Raw genomic sequence first — 21,863 nt, 5'->3', positions numbered from 1 at the left:
TACTTTGGATCTAGGTCCGATCCCACAGAGCCTCGCCTGCGTGGAGGACAAGATTAACGAGCCCATTTGGTAAATGGGGCTCCTGCATGTGCAGCATCCCACAACAGGCTTTAGTGCAGCTGGAGTACTGGGGCATGGGGTCAGTTATCAGCTCTGCAAGGTAGTGACAGTAGTTGTTTTTATGAAAATCTAATGACTCAGGCATATTTATCTTTCAAAATATGCCGATTATTACACCATGTAATCGTGGTCAGTAGGTGGGGTAGGGGTTTTTTGGCTTTTTTTGTTGCCGTTGTAAGTGTTGATCACTGACAGCCATTCTATGGATAGGATTTGTAAAGTTTTGAACAGTTGTCCATGCTGGGAATTCATATAGCAAGTGTATTTAATCTATTCGCAAATGTTCAGTTAAACCAGTCATGACGATCAGGTGAGCTGTACTGGTTGGTCCAGGCTTGCATCCTGGGTATTCTGGGCACTGTTGTGTTTTAGGATTAGCCTTCTGGGGTGGCACTGTGACAGGAAAGTGGTAATAATCAGTCAATTCTTCTCCCACAATTCCAGATAGCCTGGAGTTTATTCCAATAGGACCAGCAGTAAAATGGTTAATAAAATTGAATTTAGCTAGTGTTTGGGCTGTTTACTTGCAGAAATAGGAAGATCACACCTTGTTGGCTTGTATTTACCATTTTTTTTGTCTTATATTCTGAAGTGTCTAATGCTGCCACTAGAAAATTACTAATATTATTCTGATCACTTTGTATCTAGTTCCTAGTGTCTGATTGCCACTGCATGTTTAATTCAGACCACTTGCACTATTATAGTCCTAATTTTATCCCATACAGTAACTTTTCTGATTATTCCAGAAGAATGGGAATTGATGTAATGAATTTCAGTAATCTTTGTAATACACATTTTAAAAATCGTAGAATAATTATAAAAATGCAGTATTGGATCATATTAGTCAATCAGAAGAAAGGACTGGGCAGAAGAAGGTTGCAGAAATAATGCTTGGTTTTAGACGGAATAACTTGTTAATTCCAGCATCTGCACATATACAGTCACCAGGGAGTTATTGGGCTGCATGTGTTTGTTTTTTTAAAACATCTGTCAATTAAGTCAGAAATCTAAATGCAAAGTGTTGCATTGGTTACATTTGTGGATTTCTTACATTTCCTAGTGGAATTTCATTTTGTATGCTAATTGTTGGAGAATATGGAGGTAAAAATAGGATTAAATTTGTGTGCAGATACCATTTCTTTGGACAAATGACTTGCCCCGTTCTCTTTCAATTGTATTACAACATCAAATATAAGAAAATATATGAGATGGGGTTGCATTATTTTTGTCTCAGGTATCCTGCTGTCGGTGTGGAAAGAGGCATGTCACATACATGCTTTTTTTTTTTATTGTCCTGGTAACAAAATAGCAGATTGTGGAGGGCCTTAAGCTGCTCTTAACATTTTCATGACATATTGTAGTCGATTCCTGCAGCCACACTGCAAAGCTCGTTTCATTGTCATATATGAAGTAGGCTACAATCCATTTGACAAAAGGCTTCACTGGATAGCACTTAGGTGCATTGACTATACCTACAGTTCAGTGTTGCTATGTTCACTCTTACCTGGTATATAGAAAATATTCATGGGGAAATAACTTGTGGGCTAAAGAAGTGAAAGACTTTTAAAGGTTATTTGATACACAGCATTAAGATTATTTCTAAGATACTGCTTTAGGCAACTTTACCATTGCACACCGTTGGCCTATATTTATGATATTTGACATTTTTGATAAATACTGTCAAGGATAATCCATCACAGAACAAGCTTTCAGAGTTTCAGGGTGTTTGTTAAACTCTCATAACTCAAATATAGAAGTGTTTCAGAAAACAGGATTTTTATATTTGCAATCAAGTAACAGGTTTTCCAAGTAAGAAAATTACTAGGGAGTCCATTTCCAGTTAACAGAGTATGGGGTCCAGATGAGACTGGGCTGAGTACCATATGTTTTTGTAGGTTGCATCGTTAAATCCCTACCACTTCATATTTGGGGAGGCCACCATTTTAATAGAAAAACAAAATGTGGAATAAGCTTAGCAGCGCCTGTGGTGTTCAAAGATCTGTATTGCTTTCAAATTGAGCACAGTTGTTGAAATAATATAACCATTTAGACCTGTCTGCTGATCTCTTATGTGCGAAGTCCCTCAAGACTCATGGCCTTTTCTCTCCTATTGTTCAACAGCTCTGTGAAGTCAAAGAGAATTGCTTTGTGTGGTTTGACACACCTAATAAAGCAGGCAGAGCGCTGAGGACCTCGAAACAACCCAAGAACTGTAGCTTGACTTAAAAATCTCTGGGTAAATGCTCTTGATGATGGGGAAGCATTATGAAAGAAGCAAGTTAACTGAAGTGCATTACCTGAGTAATGCTTAAAGCAGCTGTAGTCCATTCACGTGTTTCATATAGTTAAATACAGAGATAAACAGTGTACCCTCCTGTTTAACATTAAATGTAAACTGAATACATAACAAAGTCTCCTGCATGCCTCCAGCATTTTTGTGTGTGCTGCGCTGTCTCAGCTGCACTCATGCTTCTCCAGATCTAGACTAACAGGAGAGCACATAGCAGGCTTGTGGGACTCTGCAGCTTGGGTCTGCATTGAGCTGCAGGGTCTGCAACAACCCTGTAAGGTGCCCCTCAAAGGCCTCGATCCATTTCATGTCATAGCCCATCACTTTGTAGATGCAGGCAAACAAGATGTTTTTGATGTACAACAATATCAGATAGCACAGAGGCATCCAGCAGAGGAAGAGTGGACAACTTCACATGCCCATGGATAGGCAGGAGTTCACCCAGCAGAATAGTGATGGCATGTTGCTGTACCGTATCCTGAGATACTGGATCTAAGAGATGCTGTAGGAGAGTTGTTGGGGTTTGGGGTTATTTTGTTTGTTCTCATGAATGGTAGCTTTTAGTAGTACTGCTTAAACTGAGGTAGTTGTTCACTTAGGAGGTGGCATTTTCAGGGTGTTTTGGGGACTATTACTTTTTCTAGGTTAAGTGAGAAATTCCTCTCGACTGAAGGGTGTTGACACACGGTGGTCCTAAATATAGTGGGAAGTACTGTCTTCTGAGAGGGAATGGAGGCAGCTCTGGTGTATGAAACCATATATACAGTCTGGAAGAGTTACGTGAGGACACTGCTGTTTGCTGAGCAGAGGCTTGCTTCTACAGTTAGGGCTGTTTTACAGTTTGAAGCCATTATTGAGCCATTAAAGAATAGCGTCAAAATATGGTATTTCTCCTACTAATGCATAAGTTTCCAACTTGCTGCTTCTGCCCTCTGTTTTCCTGAGTGCAATGGTGGGTTTGTGTGTGGCAGAGACACCGAGAGGTGCTAGTGGGGAGTAGTTGCAGTAAATTTGGAACACTTTTTTGGCAGGGTTCTTGGAGTTTGGACAAGGACAAGGTATTTAAACCTATCCACTGATGGTCACGTTTGTGTGCAATGGAGTTTTTTTTCATAGCATCTGATAAAAGCAAAAGACCTCCAGGACAAAGTTTGTCCATCCTGTGTTTCTTACGCAGGGATGATTCTATACAATAATTCAAACTGTACGTGTCATTCGGAGTTTACCCATGAAAGGCATGGTGAATGGATCTAAAAGTGATAACATTTATTCATGGCAACGTTCTTTTTCTCCCTTCTTGCCCTCTCTAAGCATTCACTGGCTGGTTCCTCATTCTCTTCCTTATCCGTCCTGTGAATCCCTTTAATCCTCATCACTCACTGTTTGCCTGCACCTCTACATTTCTTTCTTGTCTCCTCCTCCCCTTCCCTTGTTTTAGCTTCTGCTCTGCTGCCTTCTCTTCCTGTTTTGTTTTCCTGTCCTCCTTAACTAATTTTTGAGGCTTTTTTTTCCCCCCCAGTGTTCTACATCTATGCCTGCTTTGGTTTCTTCCTTCATTTAACAGGGTTTTTCCTCTGATCTTGCCTTGCGTTTTCTCTGCTTATTGTTTGCCTCGCACTGCTCTCTGTCTGTGTAGCTGTGTAGCGGACTAACTTGTTAAAAGAGAAAATAGCTTCACTCTGAATGGATCTTCTCTTAATGATTGCAATGGGTTCTTTTTAATGAGGGGTTTTTGTTATTATTTCAGGTCTTAAAAATTAGCTTGATTGGCCACCGGAAGCGCGTTCTGGCATCTTTGGGAGACAGGCTTCACGAAGATCCTCCTCAGAAACCACCTCGGTCAATAACCCTCAGGGTGAGTCCTGATGAAAATTGGTTTGCATTTCTCAAAAAGTCAGCGAGCTTTTCATAATACTCACATGAAAACAGCAGCCACTTCAACTTTACCTCACTTCAGAAATTTACAGTCTAGACGTCTTAGGCTGACCCGCTCAGTTGCACCTCCCCGTATAGCCAGCGGAGATAAATTGATGTTTTCACAGGGTGATTCATCTGACCTGTTTCAGATGTCTACCTTAGGATGAGATAAGTAGTATCTTAGAAGTACCAGCTTATCTTTTCTGCTCAAGAAACTAGCTCAGGACCAAGTGTGTACAAGCTGCATGTCTACATTTGCCCACAGGAATCCAGCCCAGGTGATCAATATTGCAGAAGGAGTGTTACCATTTTCCTTCCACGTTTTCAAATACTTGCACTTTCTTTTCAGATGTATGCTTTATGCTTTCTTTAAAGAGACTCTCTTGAAATTGTTGATATACAAATGCTGTTGTTTCTGTGTATCAAAAGTTTCATCATGTTTTTAATTTTCATTTGTATTCCCTCTTTCAGAAACGTTGTTGCAATGTCCCTGGAGTTTTTTCAAACTTGACCAGATTTATTTTCCTCTTGTTACACCACCTGCACTTGGTTTCTCCGATCCAATGCCTTTGTTTCCTTACTGTCTGTTACCCTTATCAAGTTGTGGTCTGTTGACCCATTCCTACTGCATTCTCTCCAAGGGAGTTCATATCAACACTTTTTATTTTGATATTTTAGGTCACACCTTTTGCATTTGATTGGATCTCATTATTTTCATGGGGCTGCATTTCTGACTGGAATCTCATTAGGGACTAAATTTCCAAATGTCAGAGGGTGTCTGTGCTCACAAGTTAAATTTCCTGGTGTAAAGAGAAATAGAGAAAGACAGAATGAGGACTTATTTTCACATAAACTTACAATTTCTGTGACCAGCCTGTTTTCACCCTGCTTATTCTCAGATGCCACATAGAGACATTTTAGATCCCCCTCAATTTCAACCTATTCCTAATGCCATGTTGAAAAGGTCTAACAAATTTGTAACATCCTGCTCTAAGGCACATTGCACAAATGTGTGGGTACTTTTCTTGAATTTTATTTTTTGACTATTATGGGAATGATTCCTGATGCGTGACAGGTGTTAAAACACTCCCAGGAACGAGGAATCATTTAAAAGTCGCACATTTTTGCTCAATACTTTCACTGCTCTGGACTGGGGAATTAGTTCCTCTTCAACAGGTGGGAAAGTTTCCACAGCCCGTGTTATTGGTTAGGACTGTATATTCTCAGTTAATAGTGAAGAGGAAACTGAATGTCCTCCATCTGTAGTCAAAATGATAAAAAGTAGTGTGCTGCTCCACAGCTAGAGCTACTGATGCGGGCAAGTGCGAAATGTCATTCGTCAACTTGTGATATTGGAGTCTTCACAGAGAATCCTGAAGAGGACGTGAGTTGGATTAAAGTTTTCCTTCCCATCAACTGCTATTATGCCATTTCACATGAAATGAGGACGTAGTATTTAGTCTGTAGTTTGCAATAATTTTTAGCTTGAAAATTGGTTTAAATAAACTGTCTGCTCCTACTAGAAGATTGATATAGAATCATAGAATGGTTTGTGTTGGAAGGGACCTTAAAGATCATCTAGCACCAACCCCCCTGCCATGGGAAGGGGCATCTTCCACTAGATCAGGTTGCTCTAGATTACTAGAACGGATAGTTTTGTTGTTTAAAGTGTCTACTTCTAAGAGCCAAGGTCAAAGTAAGCATGGATAACGCTTCATCTTTTAAACTCTTTTTGTATTAGCTTTTAAAATATTTAAAAAGGCAAAATGGTTAAATATTGAGGAAAAGCAACAAATACTAAAAATACCCACAACATATGTTATTCCCACAATAACTGTGTACTAAGGAAAAGTTATTTTGATTTCGAAGTCATATACTCGAAAGTTAGAAAATGCTGGATCTCAGGTTACTTGTGCAATTTTGCCTTCCTTCCTTGAGTGCATTACAATCTTTAATTACAGGACCAGTTTCCATGTTACTCATGGAACCCCATCCTCACATGGTCAGCACTGGAGGCTGGGATTTAAATGGAAGCAACAACAATTTAGGCTGAAAATTTGGAGGAGTGTTATAATAGTGATGATAGTTCAACAACAAGAATAAACTCACTAGAGAGAATTCCTGGTTTTAGGAACTGGTTAGACAAACATCTCTGGGGCCTGAGGTGCGCCTGGGCAGCCTGGGGAAGGATCGCTTTAGCTCATTTCCATCGCTGACCTATGTGGTACTGGCTTTACGTGACCGGCAGGGCAGGTGTGGATGAAGCAGATTTTGATAGTGAAATACATCATCAGGCATCCCTGCAGGGCATGTATTCGTGCATTCACAACGGGGTGGAAACACGATATTAACACCTGGATGAATACTACATTAGCACGGTACTGAGGACATGATAGCACCTGCATGGGCATCCATGCCTGATCAGCAGATTTGTTAAGGAGATGAGAAAGTGGGTATGGAGTGAGGAAGAAGAATGAAGGAAGAATGGTAAAAAGAGTCACAGTTAAAGGAATAGCTGTAGCTTTAAGTAGCTGTAGCTATGAAAATACAGATTTACACCTGCTTTTGCCGCAAAGCCCTTGGATAACACTTGGTAAGTTATTTAGGTAATTGCCTCATAAACAGTCACTAATTTTGTTACTGACATTCTGCATATTTGACTGGAGTTTGGAGTCTGATTTATACAAGTGCTGAGCACACAGTGCTGCAAATTAGATCAACAGAAGTGGAGTTTTGAATACAAGCGCTCAGAAAATCAGGCAATAGATGCTATAATTGGGCATCCAAAGTGACTGATATTTTTTAACCTTTGTCTGTGTCTCAGGTCCCCCACAGTGAAGTGGTGATTATAAAATGCCAGAAGTCACAGGGTGTGGTGAAAATGAATTGATTGACATTTGTAAAGCACTTACGAGCATCATGAAAATGACGATATTAGTCATCCTATCTTCAGAGCAGGATTTGAATACAGTTTAGGAAGGGGTTTGGGGCCATGGAACGAGGTGAGAATAAAATACTGACTACACGATAACTAATGATAACACAGTGCTGAGTATATGACAACATGCTGCACAGTTGAGGATCCATCTGTGCTGTGAAGGACGGCTTTGAGAAAATAGCATAAAATCATACAATTACATACTGTTCCATAATGCAGAGGCACGATAATTCTTTCATTTTTTTACTTTATAATTCTTGTCTGTATTGCCTTGCCAGCAATCTTCTGATATAGATCTCTGAGTGAATTTCCTCTTTATATGCAGTTTGATAAAATATGAAAAGCTCAATGAGAGCTGGAATCTGTATGTCCGTTGCACGGTCATCTGTCACTTTGATGCACTGATGGCCCTATCAGTCTACTTACAGTGAGTGAATCATGTTTTGGAGCAGAGAGATGTTACCTACCTGGCTGGAGCAGTCATTAGAAAGGATCTTGTTTGGTGTCCCTGTGCTCAGGTTATTTTCGGAGCAGAGGCACCATCTAGTCAGAGTTGGGCCTGTGGAGGGTAAGTTACAGAGATGATGCCTCAGCAAACCTTCTGAGCATGTGCAGACTACAGCTTTTCAGAAGCTTTTAACTGGGCCAAATGTAGGTGGATTTTTGTGAAGGAGGGAAAAAGACTATTCCTATGAGGAAAATGCTCCTTTCTTTGCCCTGGGAAATGTCAAGTGCTTATCTCAGATCATATGAAAGCTAGAGAATTAAAAAAATTTAAAAAAAAACAACCCAGTTAATTAAAAGTTGCTAAACAACTATATATCCTTGATTTTAGTCAACCAACATGGAAAATACTCATCCGTTATTGTGATTTTAAGGAATAATATCACACAGACTCCTACATTTCAAATATTAACATCAGATGTTACTATCATTTGAACACATACAGACAATTGCAGCTTTCCTTTCCATTTGGAAGAGATTACAGCTCTCTGATTTCTTACACCAGATCTTGTTTCTTAACAGCATGGAGTAAAGTACCTTGATGCTTTTCAGAATTAGATTTGCTTCAATCTAATCGTGCATGAAATATCTACTTTAATGCTTTCTTTAAATAAAAAGGCAGGGGTTTTTTACCCTCCATGCATACTGGAGCAGGTCTTTGCATCCTCTAATATCTTCAGGTCCCTTCTTACTCGGTATGGAAATATAGTATTAGAGCAATAGGTAATTTAAAAAAGGTCTGTGCTGTGCAAACAGACTCCTGGGTATGTTCTGCCTCCAAAGAACTTACTATCAGAGAAATCTCTAGTGTCAGATAAATTGAGCCCAGTAACCTACATCATGAGAGGAACGTGTTTCCCCGTGGAGTTGCTATGACAGCGTTTTATAGTCCACCCTGGGGTGGTATGTGTGCACACGGGCTGGTCAGTACACTGTAGCTCTGCTCCTGCTGGTTGTGATCTCCAAGACAGTGCTGAAAGGTAGAGCTGGACACCAATGTTTGTACTTGGTGTTTGAACAAGTGATGTAATGTGCATGAGAATAGGTGTTTCCAAATGTACATACAGGTGGCTGTCTGTGAGCGGTGTGGTGGGAGATCCTGGTAAAATGTATGATCAGGAGGACATGTTTAGCTATTTATTAGAGTTCATGTATCAGTTCGCTGTGGTATTTGCACATTGACTGATACAAGGTCATGGTTCAGCACAGATTACAAGAAAAGCCTGGTGAAATATTTGTATTCTGATGCTTTCATGCATTCTAGGAATTGTTACTTAGCTTGTTTCTGATATCCAGTACTTCAAGTTAAACAGATGTTCTGCAAGACCTATAAAAATTGCAAAGTGTCTATTTTTTGTAAATGTTCATGCATTTCTTTTTTCCAGCAAGGGATGTTGCTAGAGTTCAAATCCCTTTCAAATCACTTTCACTGCTCAGAGTGGCTGCTCAGAAGTGGTGAGAATGTATTTCATCTTACAAATAGCTAGTCCTAAATTGTGGCTTTATTTGGGCCTTGACAGGAAGTAACTCACTGTTTTATCTCTCTAGCAGTCCTAGAAGGGAGTATATATTACACAAGGAGGTTTTGGAGAGGGAATGTGCCACTAGTTCATGTAAATAGCAAATTATTTTTCCTTCCACTGGGCTCTGCGCTTCAGGTAGCAAATCTCGGAAGTTCATCCACAGTAACCTCTACTTCAGGAATTGTTCCTTCATTTTTTAAGTATGAATAATTCAAATACGCTTTTAAATGTGTGGTTTGAAATCAGCAATATGCTGTTGTTCTTACGCTGCATTTCTCTCCTCTCTGTCCAGGAACCCAGTGGTAACCACACTCCTCCTCAGTTGTCTCCATCACTTAGCCAAAGCACTTTCACTACTGGTGGCTCCCTGGACGTTCCCCACATTATCATGCAGGGCGATGCAAGGAGAAGAAGAAATGAAAACTACTTTGATGATATTCCCCGGTCCAAGCTGGAGAGGCAGATGGCACAGGTAGGGTTAAAACGATGCCATTAAAAGACTGCGTCTTGCTGCAGTTGGTTACAGAATTCATCCTAACCATAGCTGTGGTTAGGTGAAGGCTGAATTGTAAACTACAAAGATTGACAATTTTTCCAAGCTGTCTGTTCCAGGGCTCTATATTTCATATAGTGTAAGTTTGTGTGTAGTTTATCCTGAGAAGTAGAGTTTTGGGGGTGTTTAGGTGCCTGGAGGCTGAGATGAAGGTGCCTCCTGTGCACCAGAGTGTGCAGACTCTAACCGGCACTGACTCTGCCTCTTGTTTTGTAAGAAGGTGCAGATTGCTCAATTTCTGAGCAACCTAGATGAAAATAAACTGAATTAACTTCACTGCCAGAAACTCAGAGAACTTGGAGAGTGGTGATTGCTGCATTTATTAATGGACAGGGTCAGCACTCTGCTAAACTTTGCGATCTGGGGATATATCTTGAGTGTTCAAAAAAGATTTAACTGTGCAGCAACTCACTTGAGCATCGCAACAGTACTAGACTCAGCTGAACGTTAAATCAAACTCTTCATGAAAGAATGCCTAAAGTGGCCTCCATGTCTAAATCTTTTCAACCAAACACAGTAAGAGTGCTGACCATTTTAAATCAAGTATACATTGACCAGACTCATGTCTATACCATTCTAAAGGGCAGTAAAGTTAAGCTTGGACAGCTTGTTGGTGAAAATGCTTTAGGGTGAGCTCAGCTGTACGATGAAAGACAACCACGTCTTGAGCCATGCGGTGCTTTGCAGCGCATGTTGGAAATAGGGCTTTGATTTGCCATCAGAAGCAGATGGGCAGCCAGGGCAGTTCCTGGAGCGACTCACTCCATGAAGGAGCAGGTTGCTGCATGCTACCCTGTGTGAGGCTTCCCAGCAGTTCTCTGCCTGCCACAGCCCAAAATAGAGCCTCTATCCAAAATTCAGCCTCAGAATGGAAACAGCTATGCAAATAACTGTGTTGTGGTTAACATAATGAACAAAAGGCTGCAGTCTCTTCACTAATTGCATGAACAAGAAGAAGTAATTAAATAAACAAGCAAAACAAGGTGCTGCTGTTACCTGGGAACACAGAAACAAATTTAATTCCATTTGTTCAGAGGACGTTTCTAGGGAAGTGAAATTGCATTTGGTTGGGTGGAGCTGTTTCCTTGCCTTTTTTAATCTCCTAATTTTCTGCTATATAATCTTATTGTACAGAATTAAGGGGAAAGTTGCCTAGTGAATGAGCTTGTTTTCAAACCAAAGTCTGCTGGGCTTTTGTGGCAAGAACAAGGTCGAGATGGAATCCAGCAAGGAAAAGCCCACTTCTTAATGTGAAAATATTTCTTTGAATGTTTGAATGTGAAATTTAGGTATTTGAGCATGAAATACACACTTGCTCATGGCTGAGTAGACTGGTTCATGTACTTTGTTCATTTCATCACTTGGTTCACAGTCCCTATTCTCACTTCCTCTTTTAGTCCCTAACATTGAAGAAAATAAAAAAATCCCAAACAACCCAAAAAAACATACTAGCAATTCTACCCATCTCCTTTTCACTCCTTCCTCTTTGAAGTCCTGATATTCCCAAGAGATATGACACACTCTCATATATGGCACTTGGAGATTTTCTCTGGGCTGATAAAAACTGGTTTTCCAGAAGGACTGTGATATGTTGCATATCCAAAGAAAAAACTGAGCAGTTAGTACTTATACCACTCCAAACCACTTTAAAACCAATTAAGTGCTGGGACTTTTTTTTTTTTTTTGATGGGAGTGTGTATCCACTGAATGAATTACTTCAGTGCCTTCTCTCTAACTTTCACCATGGAATATAGCAGCCGTCCTTTGAAACTCCAAAGGGGAAAATGGATTCAGATGAAATCCATAAAACAGTGTTTGTGTTAGTCCCTGAACTCCAATCTGTTTGGAGTCTCTCAGCTCTGCCCCCAAATTCTGTGCTCCTGATGTATGTAAAATTCCCTTTGACTTTAATGAGAAAGTCAATGACTCCCTCTGGTGATCATTCTCACTAAATTGGACTCACCCCATTAAGAGGCTAATCAGGGATTTGTTCAACCATTCTAGCCCAAAAATAGATTTTGAATTTATTTTTTGCAATATGTGCTTTTCTAAAATGAACTATATTTCCTTCAGTCTTTTGCCCCAAAGCCCCTTTGAAATGAAAAGTAAAATAATTGTTTCTGGTAAATAAAGGAGACCCAACTGATTCTTAACATGAGTCTTCTGCACCATCGTTTGGGGTTTTTTTCTTTTTTTTTTTTTTTTTTTTATCTAGCAGCTTCCTCTTTGCAGTTTGCAGGTTCCTTTGGCTTATGTCAGATCAACCACAACTTCTGAGCTGATGCCAGTCTGGCTTTCCAGCTAGAATACTTCTCACAAAGAGAATGATCTAGAGGGATTATGGAATTGCTTTGAGGATATTCTGTGTCTTAACCCTTTCTTTGCTAGGCTGTTGCATGCTGCTGTATGAATTTGCATGTTTACTGGATGCTATAGTAGCCAGATATGTTTAAAGGCATCTTTGCTGTGATTTTTTGAATGGGTTTTAGGTGTCGTCTTGGTAATGAGATTAATGAGTATTTTTATGACCTTCAAGAGCAAGGCCAACCATGGTATTGAGAACTTACCCATGGTATTGCTTTCATGAACTTGATTTATTTCAGAAATGTTAGGATAAGACTATTTTTAGCCCTAATTTAAAATCTAAAATCTGAAGGTATTTTGAGAAACTGGTGAGATCTCGTTTCCATCTTTACTACAGCCTGTGTTTTCACTAAACTTTTACATGGTTGTCATCAAGCACGCTGATCTTTGCATCAGATATCAACCAGTGTTTGTTAAAACAATGAGCACATCAGTTTAAATCTGTTTTCCTTTGATCTGCTAAATGGGTTTAAACAATTCTCTAAACCATAATCAAATCTGAGTGTAAGTAATTCAACACTTTGTTTCTTGGAGGAAGCACTGATTTAAATTTACTTAATGTGGGTGGTGTTGTCTCAAGGCCAGCGCGTACCTTCATTCAGAGTTCCCCAGCAGACTGTTTGTGACCGAAGAGGGGAAAATCCTAATATAAACAATGAGTCTAACCAGTATAGATTCCTCACTGGAATAGGTTTGGTCATCCAACTCTCCAGTTGGTTGTCCAACTTCGAAAGTCTTTTGACATCTGATTGGAAAAAGCACAACTGCAGAAAAGGTAATATAGAAGGTTGTGAGATGGCTTGTTTTCAAAAAAGGAAAAAAAAATCAGAAAGGATTGAGCAGTCTGAGTCATCTTTGACTGTGGATGTTGAATTCTGAGCCTGCAAACTGTAGATTAATATGATCAAATTATCGTAGTTTAAAATAGCTGAGGTTGCTCTTAGGATTGCCTAAATCTTTAAAATAGAACTGAAATCATACAGGCAAAGCCTAAGGACTTTGGAACCAAAATTAATAGGAGTTGTCCCAATGGAGGGATCGGGCTCTTCAGTCACATCTAAAATCATGGAGTGGGGGCAAAAAATACATATTTGCAAGGAAGAGCTTTGGAGGTTAAAAGGAAGCATAGCTAAGTTCGTTAAAATACACCAATTAAAATGTCAGGTGTTTAGGATTTGTAATTCTCCAGGCAGCAGAGAAGCTTTAGGTACTAGCTGCAAGCATATCCCAGACTGCCAGCCCCAAGGCTGTTGCTGTTTACTGCTCCAGCCAGTGACATATGGTGCTTTTAGCTCTGTGGTCCGTAAGACCTCTCACCGTGGTGTTCAGAGCGCTGCACCCTGCCCTGAGCCGGGACCAAGGGCTGAAAGCATCCTCCCCATGGCAGGCAGGCAGGGAGGTGTGGAGAGTGCCTCTGCCCACACCACTCCTTGCAGAAGCAGAGCTGGGTCAGGCACCACCCCAATGCTGACACATGCTCTCGCCACAGGGCAGAACCTGCAGCGCACCCTGAGACAGGAGAGGCCTGTCGTTTTGGGAGGCAGTGGGTGGGCACCTCTTTAGGGCTCTGGGGAAAGCTCCGGGCTGTGTCTGCCTCTGGCAGAAGAAACTGGTAATGAGTCAGAGTAAGCTTTCTGGTAGGATAAACCTAGTCATGGCCCATATGGGGGCACCCGAGTGGGCTGTGATGGGAGGAAGAGAATCTTTTAAGATCTCAGAGAGTTGGAAAAAATTATTCACAGAGGCTGGCAGCAGAAGTTCTTTCCCAAAGACACTGAATGCAGACTTTATTTTGAAAGCCTTTCTGGGTTCTTTGGTACCATGGTCTGAGGGCTCTTACTATTTTGTTGTTGTTGTTGTTCCTAAAACACAAGATAACTTAAATGTAAGATCATTGTAATGACTGGGTAGTAAGTCTGAAGTAAAGCTATCCCAATTGTTGGGATTCTGCCATATAACATTATTTTGTGAGATATAATAATTCATTGCAGGATTAGGATTGATATGCAGGAGACAGTCATTTAAATGGAGTTAGTACCAGAGATCCTTTATCTACAATAGGGAAAAAGTGTAACAAAAACAAGAGACAGAATTAGCAAGGGCTGGTTTATAGGAAAATAGTGAAATAATTTTGCTGCTTTCTGAATTAATAACTTCAACTCAATAATATTTTCCAAATACTTCACAGATACTAATGCATTCATATTTCCAGTGTGGGGTTATGTGGCTTAAAATCATGTTTTCTATTTTACAGCTAAGAAAATTGAGGTACAGGGATGTTGCAGGTTGGCTAAAATGACACTGGAAATTTGAAGGAGACAAAAATAAAACTCTTGTCTCATAAGATGGACCTTTAATTTTTTAACTTTTAACCACAGTATGAGGTGTTTTGTTTGTTTCCTGTTTGCTTTCCTGTCTCCTCTGCTTTGGAAGGATTTAAAGGCTACAGTGAATGATGGAAAATATGCCAAGGAGAATATTGGTGTGTAAGATGAGATTATCTAAGAAGCAATGAAGAATGGATTTTATCAGTTGTTGAAATCACTGGTGAAATAACAGAATTCTTTACTAGTAGATTTAAGAAGCAATAAGTACAAAAATACAGTTGTCTAGATCATTTCATTCTGTTGTTATTGCTAAGGTTTCTTCCATTTTTTATAAGCATAAAATAGTGTATGTTGTAAGAATGAACAGACAGCCATTTTAAAGACAAGTATGTAAAATCCAAACAAAATGCTCTAACATTCGTATTTTTAGGTGCATTTTATTTTTAATAAAACTGACTGAACTAGGAAGACCTTCAATTTAACATCAAAAGAAAAATCCTTAACGGAATCTATTTTTATTGCATGCTGTAGATGTTACTGACAGTTCTCTTTTTAATTCAGGTAGATACTAATGCCATAGAGGGCTGTATCTTGAACTGTAAATTTCAGCAAACTTTCATCTGTAAACCCCTTGAGTATCGTGTATTTAATGGACAGTAAACTGATAAAGACATTATGAAAAACCTAAGTAATTTCTGCCTGAATAGAAAGAGAATTTGTTTTTCAAGAACGTTATGGAAGCCAGCATTTTAGAAATAAAGTTGTGGGATATGGATCATACCTACATGCTGCTTCAGCATATGGAGTTAAGGAAGTTGCTTCTATATTTGCTATTAATGATCCAAAGTACGGCCATAAATACTACACCAAGAAGGGGATAGATGTTCTTTAAACATGGGGACACATGTTCTTTATTAATTTGCTGTTTTCCACACAGTCTTGTGAGCTAGAAGCTATACATTGGAAAGATTGTATGAAAAATGGAAGAGGATTTTATGAAAAATGGAGAAGATGAGGTAGTTTCTACTGTCAAATAAACTATTCTTATTGAAAATTTGAATATTTCAGAGTCAAAGATAAATTTTTTAATGCCTTTTGCATTTTTGAGCTGCTGGAAAAGATTGTAGTTAGTTTGCGGTGCTGCTCTGAAAAAGCCCACTTTTTTTTTTTTCTGGGCTAAAATGTAGATACCTGTACCTAATGTTCAGGGACCAAAGTCTCATAATCTTTATTGGTGGTATTTGTTCAGAAGTTTGTATCCTCCATGCAAGGCTAAAAGGCTGGGGTGTGCTTGTAGCTGGCAGCACCAGCAGAAGGGGTGTTGTCAGTCAGAAGAGGCTGGCTGCTTACCACGGGTCGCAGGACCAGAGCTGCGCCTGGAAGGCTGCACCTCCAGGAGCTGGGCAGGGCAGCCGTAGCCTCAGCCAATGACTGGGAAGACCCTCAATCGGTCCTCCCCAGCAGGAGCTCAGCTCCTGGGTTACTGGATTGAAATCAAATGAAAACTGACTGCCTATCAGAGAAGATCACCGTGAAGGAGGGTGTCAGCTGGGTAAGAGAGAAGCACAGCTGTGTTATTAGTCTTTTCTCATCAGCAAAATGTGCAAAGTATATCGCTGCGTGGAAGGAGAGGTGGAGGTGCACAGGACCTAGAGCATTGACCCTGGCATGGAGGGTTGGCTTTCCTTCTCACCCTGCTGCTGGCTGGAGGGCACAATCTTTGCCGACTTGCTGTGGTCCTGGGCCAGTCGTCTCCCCTCCCGGGGTGTGCTGGCCGTGGCACGCACCTTCTTGTGCCACCTCGCTGGGAGCTGCTGACAGGGTGCACTGACCTGGAGCTTGGTGTCGCTGCTCGCACCTGTCATCCACTGCCTGCCTGCATGAAAGCCTTTCCAGGATGGCCAGTGATTTTCTGGAAATCTTCATGTAAAATATTTTCAGGAGAAACAAAAGAAATATACCAATGCAAAATATATGTGCTTACTCTAATAAGTGTCATTTCTAGTTTCTGCTTCTCTAAAAGAGATAGCAATTTCAAATTTCACTCTCCAGCTCTGAAGATCTCTTTTTTTGAAGGAGGATCTGTGATTATTCCAGCCAGTAAGACAAAGCTCTCCCCAGAGCTTTGGGAGCATTCAGGGAAGCAACATCTATTGAGACAGCACAACTGCCCTCCCATGGTCCTAAAACGTTTGGAGTGACGATTACAAAAGGGGCCAGACAGACCCACTCATTTGGTTTTCATTTGTTTCTTTCAGCTGTTGCACCTTTAAAGATTGTTCACCATGCCAAGAGTGATTTTTTTCTGGGATTTGATCCAAAATTCTCCTCATTTCTGGAGCTAGACTGAATTATAGTTAGCAAGTTAGATAATGTGCATCAGAAGGAGCAGGTTTTGCTGCTGTTGCTCTCCTTCCCTCCTGCGCCTTGCTGGGGCTACCGTGTCAGGAGATGGGAGTGATTTCCCGAGGCTCAGCCCTGCGGTGAGACACAGAGGGAGAGGCAGTAGGGAAATAAGCCTGGAGGTTATGTTCAGCAGCTCCTCTTCTCCCTGTGCACCAGCTCTGTGACATGGAAGTGCGAGAGGGGACAAGCCTTGCTGGGGAGAGGTGGAGAAGGCAGCAGAAGATCAGGAACCATCAACAAACTTCTCGGACCAGCTCCGGGATGAACAGACCATTGGGGACTGACACTTACCTAACCAGGACCATGCCCTGGCATTTTCTAGACTTGTGATTGTTGTTACTTTCTCCTGGAGTCTCACAGTGTCCTTCCATCCTCCCTGAAGTGCAGTGGCTAACGCTCGACACCGCCCCATATGAGACCTCGCTGGTGGCTGCATATGACACAAAAGTTCCTTCCCATGAGTTACAATATGCTACTTTTATTAAATACCTCATTTTTTTATTTAGAAGAGGGGAGTTGAGCGAGGGGCCACCAAGATATTTGAGGGCTGGAGCACTTGCCCTCTAAGGAGAGGCTGGGGGACCAGGGCTAGCTGGAGAAAGGGCAACTTTGGGTACAGAAACTGGAAGAGGAGAGGTGCTAACTGGATGGCAAAAGAAACTTCCTCCCCAGGAGGACGGGCAAGGCTGGGGACAGGTTGCTCACAGAGGCTGTCCAGTGTCTGTCCTTGGAGGTTTTCAAGACTTGACTGGATGAATCCCTGAGCAACCTGGTCTCATCTCACATCTGCTCCTGCTTTGAGCTGCAGTTGAATGGAAACTTCTTGAGCTCTCTTCCAACTTGAATTATTCTGTGATTTATCTGCTTATTATTTTGCAAGACAGTTGTATTTAATTTGAAGTATACTGAAACTTCCAAATCTTTTTGTGTCCTCCCCCACCTCCCTGTTAAACTGCTCTCCTAATTTATTTGCTATTTTATTTATGTATTTAGTCTTACTTGCCTAAGGAATACTCCTATCTTACTGAACTTCACCTGACTGATTTCTGTAGTTCATCAAATCCATTTTCAGTTCTTAACTTGTCTGGAAAGTCCTTGACTCCTGGATCCTCCCCAGAGAGCCTGAGCTCTCTTCCAAGCCAGGAAACGGACCAGGTCATTGCACATTCCAGCAGCATGTTCCAGTCCACTTGTGCTTCCATACCAATAATTATTCTCTAAACATGCATTTCAACTTCTTGTACAACCACTCCATTTTGACTGAAGCTATTTTGACTAGGGGACATGTAACGTGTCACCGCATCAGGAATTGTACCATCAATGTCCCAGGACCTGCCGGGCTTCTCCTTGCTGCTGCTGATTTAGTGGCCTGACTTCCAACAAAGGAAATAAATTTGATCTGAGATGATTCATACTGAGCAACCTCATTATAAACGTTTTGAATTTTTCTTGGCCCATAGAAGCTCTCTCAGGTAACACACAGCAGGCAATAATACTCTTTTTCTTTGTTATCCTCAATAATGTATACATCTATATAGATATACACACATACATGCACATATTCCTAAGTCTATTTCAGGTGGCCAGGAGCAATGTCAAAAGGTCTCATAGGCTATGAGGACCAGGGGATGGTGACTGGATTTTTAAACAACTTTTCCAGTAACTTGCTGGTCCCTGCTACTAGGCTTTCTGAATCTTTCTTTTTTCCCATCTTAAATATTCTTTTAGCCCTTCTTTGGTCCTTTCAGTATCTTCTATGACTTTCTGAGGATAATTGCTCCTAGTTTAGGTAAATCTGTGACATCTTCGAAAGTGCAGTCAAATGAAGTTTGTTAAGCTGTGCTGAATACATCAGGACTGCCTTCTACCCAGCTCCTGTTCCTTCTGCCTATGCTGCCCAGGTGTTCTTTTCTGTTGCTTTCCCCCTTTCTCCCTCTTAGAAAGTACAGTTTCTATGATCACTCTTTCTGGTTTGTGATCACTTTTGGTACAGATACTTTCTATCTTAGATGCTCAACCAAATCTTCCCTGTCTATAGGGATGAAGCCTAAAGTAAGTTCTCTTTAGATAGTTTTGTTTACCTTATGAAACACTTGTCTCCAACATGGCCCACAACGTTGAATACCTGTATATATACTGTCCTACAGCTTTTCCAGTAAATATATGAGTAATTAGAATGACATGAAGCAGATGGAAATGTGCAAACACTTTGTAACATAATTGGCTACTGACTATACAACAGGTGTCTGAAATAATTATGCCCTGTTGTCTTCTGCCACAGAGGAAGTTAGCAAGAAGAATCGGAAATATTTCTTATGTGAATATGTTTTCTTGAAATCAAGCAGGTTAAGTTAATTAAATAGAAGTGAAAATATCCTTAACCCTTTTAAAAGACAGTCATAAAGTGATTAGGAGACCATGTCAGAACTGTGATTGCTGGGAAGGGAAGGAAGGTGTGTGAGCAGAGAGCAGGCAACGCAGAGCCTCACCTTCCTCCCGCCCTTTCTCCCTCCCTCCCTTCCTCCCTCCCTTCCTTTCTCCCTCCCTCCCTTTCTCCCTCCCTTTCTCCACCCGTCCCTCTCATACCATTAACCAGCCACTTGTACCATGCATAGCAGGTGGCAGGGGCTGTGCAGTGCAGGTTGTTCTCTGTCCCCTTTCCTTTGCCCCTCCTGTCTCTCAGAGTTGTGGCTCACAGAGACTAGACAGGGAAATCTTTTATACAAGGGGCATCTATAGCTATGACAAAAACAGTATCATGATAGCAGAGTCTTGTTGCAATGTTACATGTACACATTTATCTTTTGGGAAGAGTAAGAGAAGTGCATGTGTGATACTAATCAGGCAGTAGCTGATGCTACTTTTTGCTCTCCTTTACCATATTACTTAGGAAAATGTTCTTTGTTAAGCTCTTTTTCACAGAACCCTCTGTGTCAGTGGTATTAGGCGCCCAAGTGTATTTGTGTTTATTACGGTGGAAGTGCATGCACAGATTGAATTATTTTCCTTCTTTTTGAGGGCATATGTTTTGGGAGCTGAAAATTATGAGTGTTTGAAACCTAATCCCAATGCTCCCTCCTACTGCCTATTTTCTGGCCTCAGATACTCACTTAACCTTTTTCCCTTCTTGGTTCCTTCCTTTTCATCACAGGGGTATGCAACTTTAAGTACTTCTGGGGATTTCATAATTCATTAAAAAAATTCAGCAGTTTGAAGACATAAAATATGTATATAGTAAATGCTAAATATTTTTACAGTGATGCAAGGCAAAGTTTGGTTTCTGAATTTGAATTCATTACCTGCTGTAAAATTAATGTTCCTTCTGTACTGCATTTCAGTACCTTAGTTATTTAAACGTTAATGAGTGCAGAACTGAGTAATGAGTTTTGCACTGCTGCCCTTCTGACTGGGCATTCATACAGTCGTGGGAAATTCTCGGTCTCTGCTGGTTCGCTTGATTTATTATTGATTTAATAAATCAAGTCACCTGTATTTAAAGATGACTTAGCTTAATCCTAGATCTTCCAAACCTTTAATTCTGGAGGTAGGTCTGTGTGATGGGGGCAGTTCACTTGAACAGTCCTTGGAGCAGAGACCTGGATCCAGAACTTGTCTCTCAAAGGTGAGCGCTCCAAGCATCTGCTTTTATGCATTCTTCTTCCTCCAAAGAATTAAAAATAATAAGGAGGTCTTCCCTTCATTTATAAAAGGGGTTGAAGACAACCTATCTTTTGCTGCTTTAACCTGCGAAAGAGGAAGGTGAGGTACCTAGGTGTGAATTCCTCCAGGCCAGAGAAGGGCACCAAACTGAGAGCTTCCAACTCTTGCGGGGGGTGCGCTAACCCATGAGTTTATGCATGTGAGAAGATAAGCTGGGGAGGGAGGGGCAGGGTGGATACCATTAGTGTGTGTAAAGAAGGATTGATTCCCTGCCCTGTTTTGAAATGGATCAAGTAAAAGCCTGCAAACGCACTTACTGCAGTGTGGTGTTACTTGTTCCTCAGTTAGCACCAAAACAGCCGATAGATGTATCTGGTGTTATTTACATGTTTACATGCTGCAGCACGGTTAGGGCCGCTCTCGCAGCACCGCTGTGTCGGTGCAGCAGCCGTGCTGCTCTGCGGCGGAGGCAGCGCTGCCGGGAGAGCCTTGCACGCCTCCGCTGTGTGGGGACAGGCGCTGGCTCCCAGCTGATCCAGCTGAGGCACCACACCGTTCCCTGAAGCCAAATCCTGTGGAGGGTCAGTATTTAAGGATACAACCTTTGTCTCCAGAATACCAAAATGGTGAGAACCGGCTGTATGATATGACAGCACCACAAGCACCAGGGAGAAATAAAACATCTGCTAGCATACAGCGCCATGCTGCCTTACCTTACTCCTTTCAGGACCTCAGCAAGTGTTATCCAAATAGCACTGCAGTATGCTTTCTTGATTACCAGATGCTTGGGGATGCTGCACCTGGCATGGAAATGCCTTTTCTTTTACTTTTCTCTTGAAAAACAGAGGAACAACCTCATGCCATGGATTCCCATTCGGGAACCCCCCTAAGGCAAACAAACACAGGCACCACAGTGATGGGCATGGCTGAAGCATCCAGAAGTCAGTTTGCCTGACATACAGAATAAAAGGTCATTAGTGCCAACTAGTGCAATGTACAAATAACGGCACAGCAGAAGTAGCTGGAGTGGTGTTTGCTCCTGGTCTTGCACTGAGAATACATGTTCATCACATGGAGGAGGACAGTGTTGTAGCGAATTGCAGAGGATGAGGTAGAGGACTGTGGACCAAAGTCAGTTTTTATTAGCTAATGCTATCAAAATTTAGAGCCCTGCGTTATCACGAAGGAGAAGCAAATAACTTTGAAAACAAGATGGGGGAGAAGAAATTAACCCGATACGGGAAGGTTTAAGCTGGGAGAA

At 41.2% G+C, this 21,863-nt stretch overlaps 1 protein-coding gene across 9 annotated transcripts in view; it reads left to right on the top strand.

Annotated features, from left to right (window-relative positions):
- The window catches only part of ANKS1B (ankyrin repeat and sterile alpha motif domain containing 1B), a 444,006-nt gene that overhangs the window by 385,528 nt on the left and 36,615 nt on the right, over nucleotides 1–21,863 (top strand). For all 9 annotated transcript variants that reach the window (XM_064451622.1, XM_064451588.1, XM_064451615.1 and 6 more), the window contains 2 exons: nucleotides 4,158–4,265; nucleotides 9,585–9,764. In XM_064451622.1, the coding sequence (XP_064307692.1) occupies nucleotides 4,158–4,265; nucleotides 9,585–9,764 (288 nt within the window). The remainder of the gene's footprint in view (nucleotides 1–4,157; nucleotides 4,266–9,584; nucleotides 9,765–21,863) is intronic.

This window comes from Phalacrocorax carbo, chromosome 1 (assembly GCF_963921805.1).
Source record: "Phalacrocorax carbo chromosome 1, bPhaCar2.1, whole genome shotgun sequence".
Lineage (NCBI taxonomy): Eukaryota > Metazoa > Chordata > Aves > Suliformes > Phalacrocoracidae > Phalacrocorax > Phalacrocorax carbo.
This window is presented reverse-complemented; position numbering and strand designations above follow the sequence as displayed.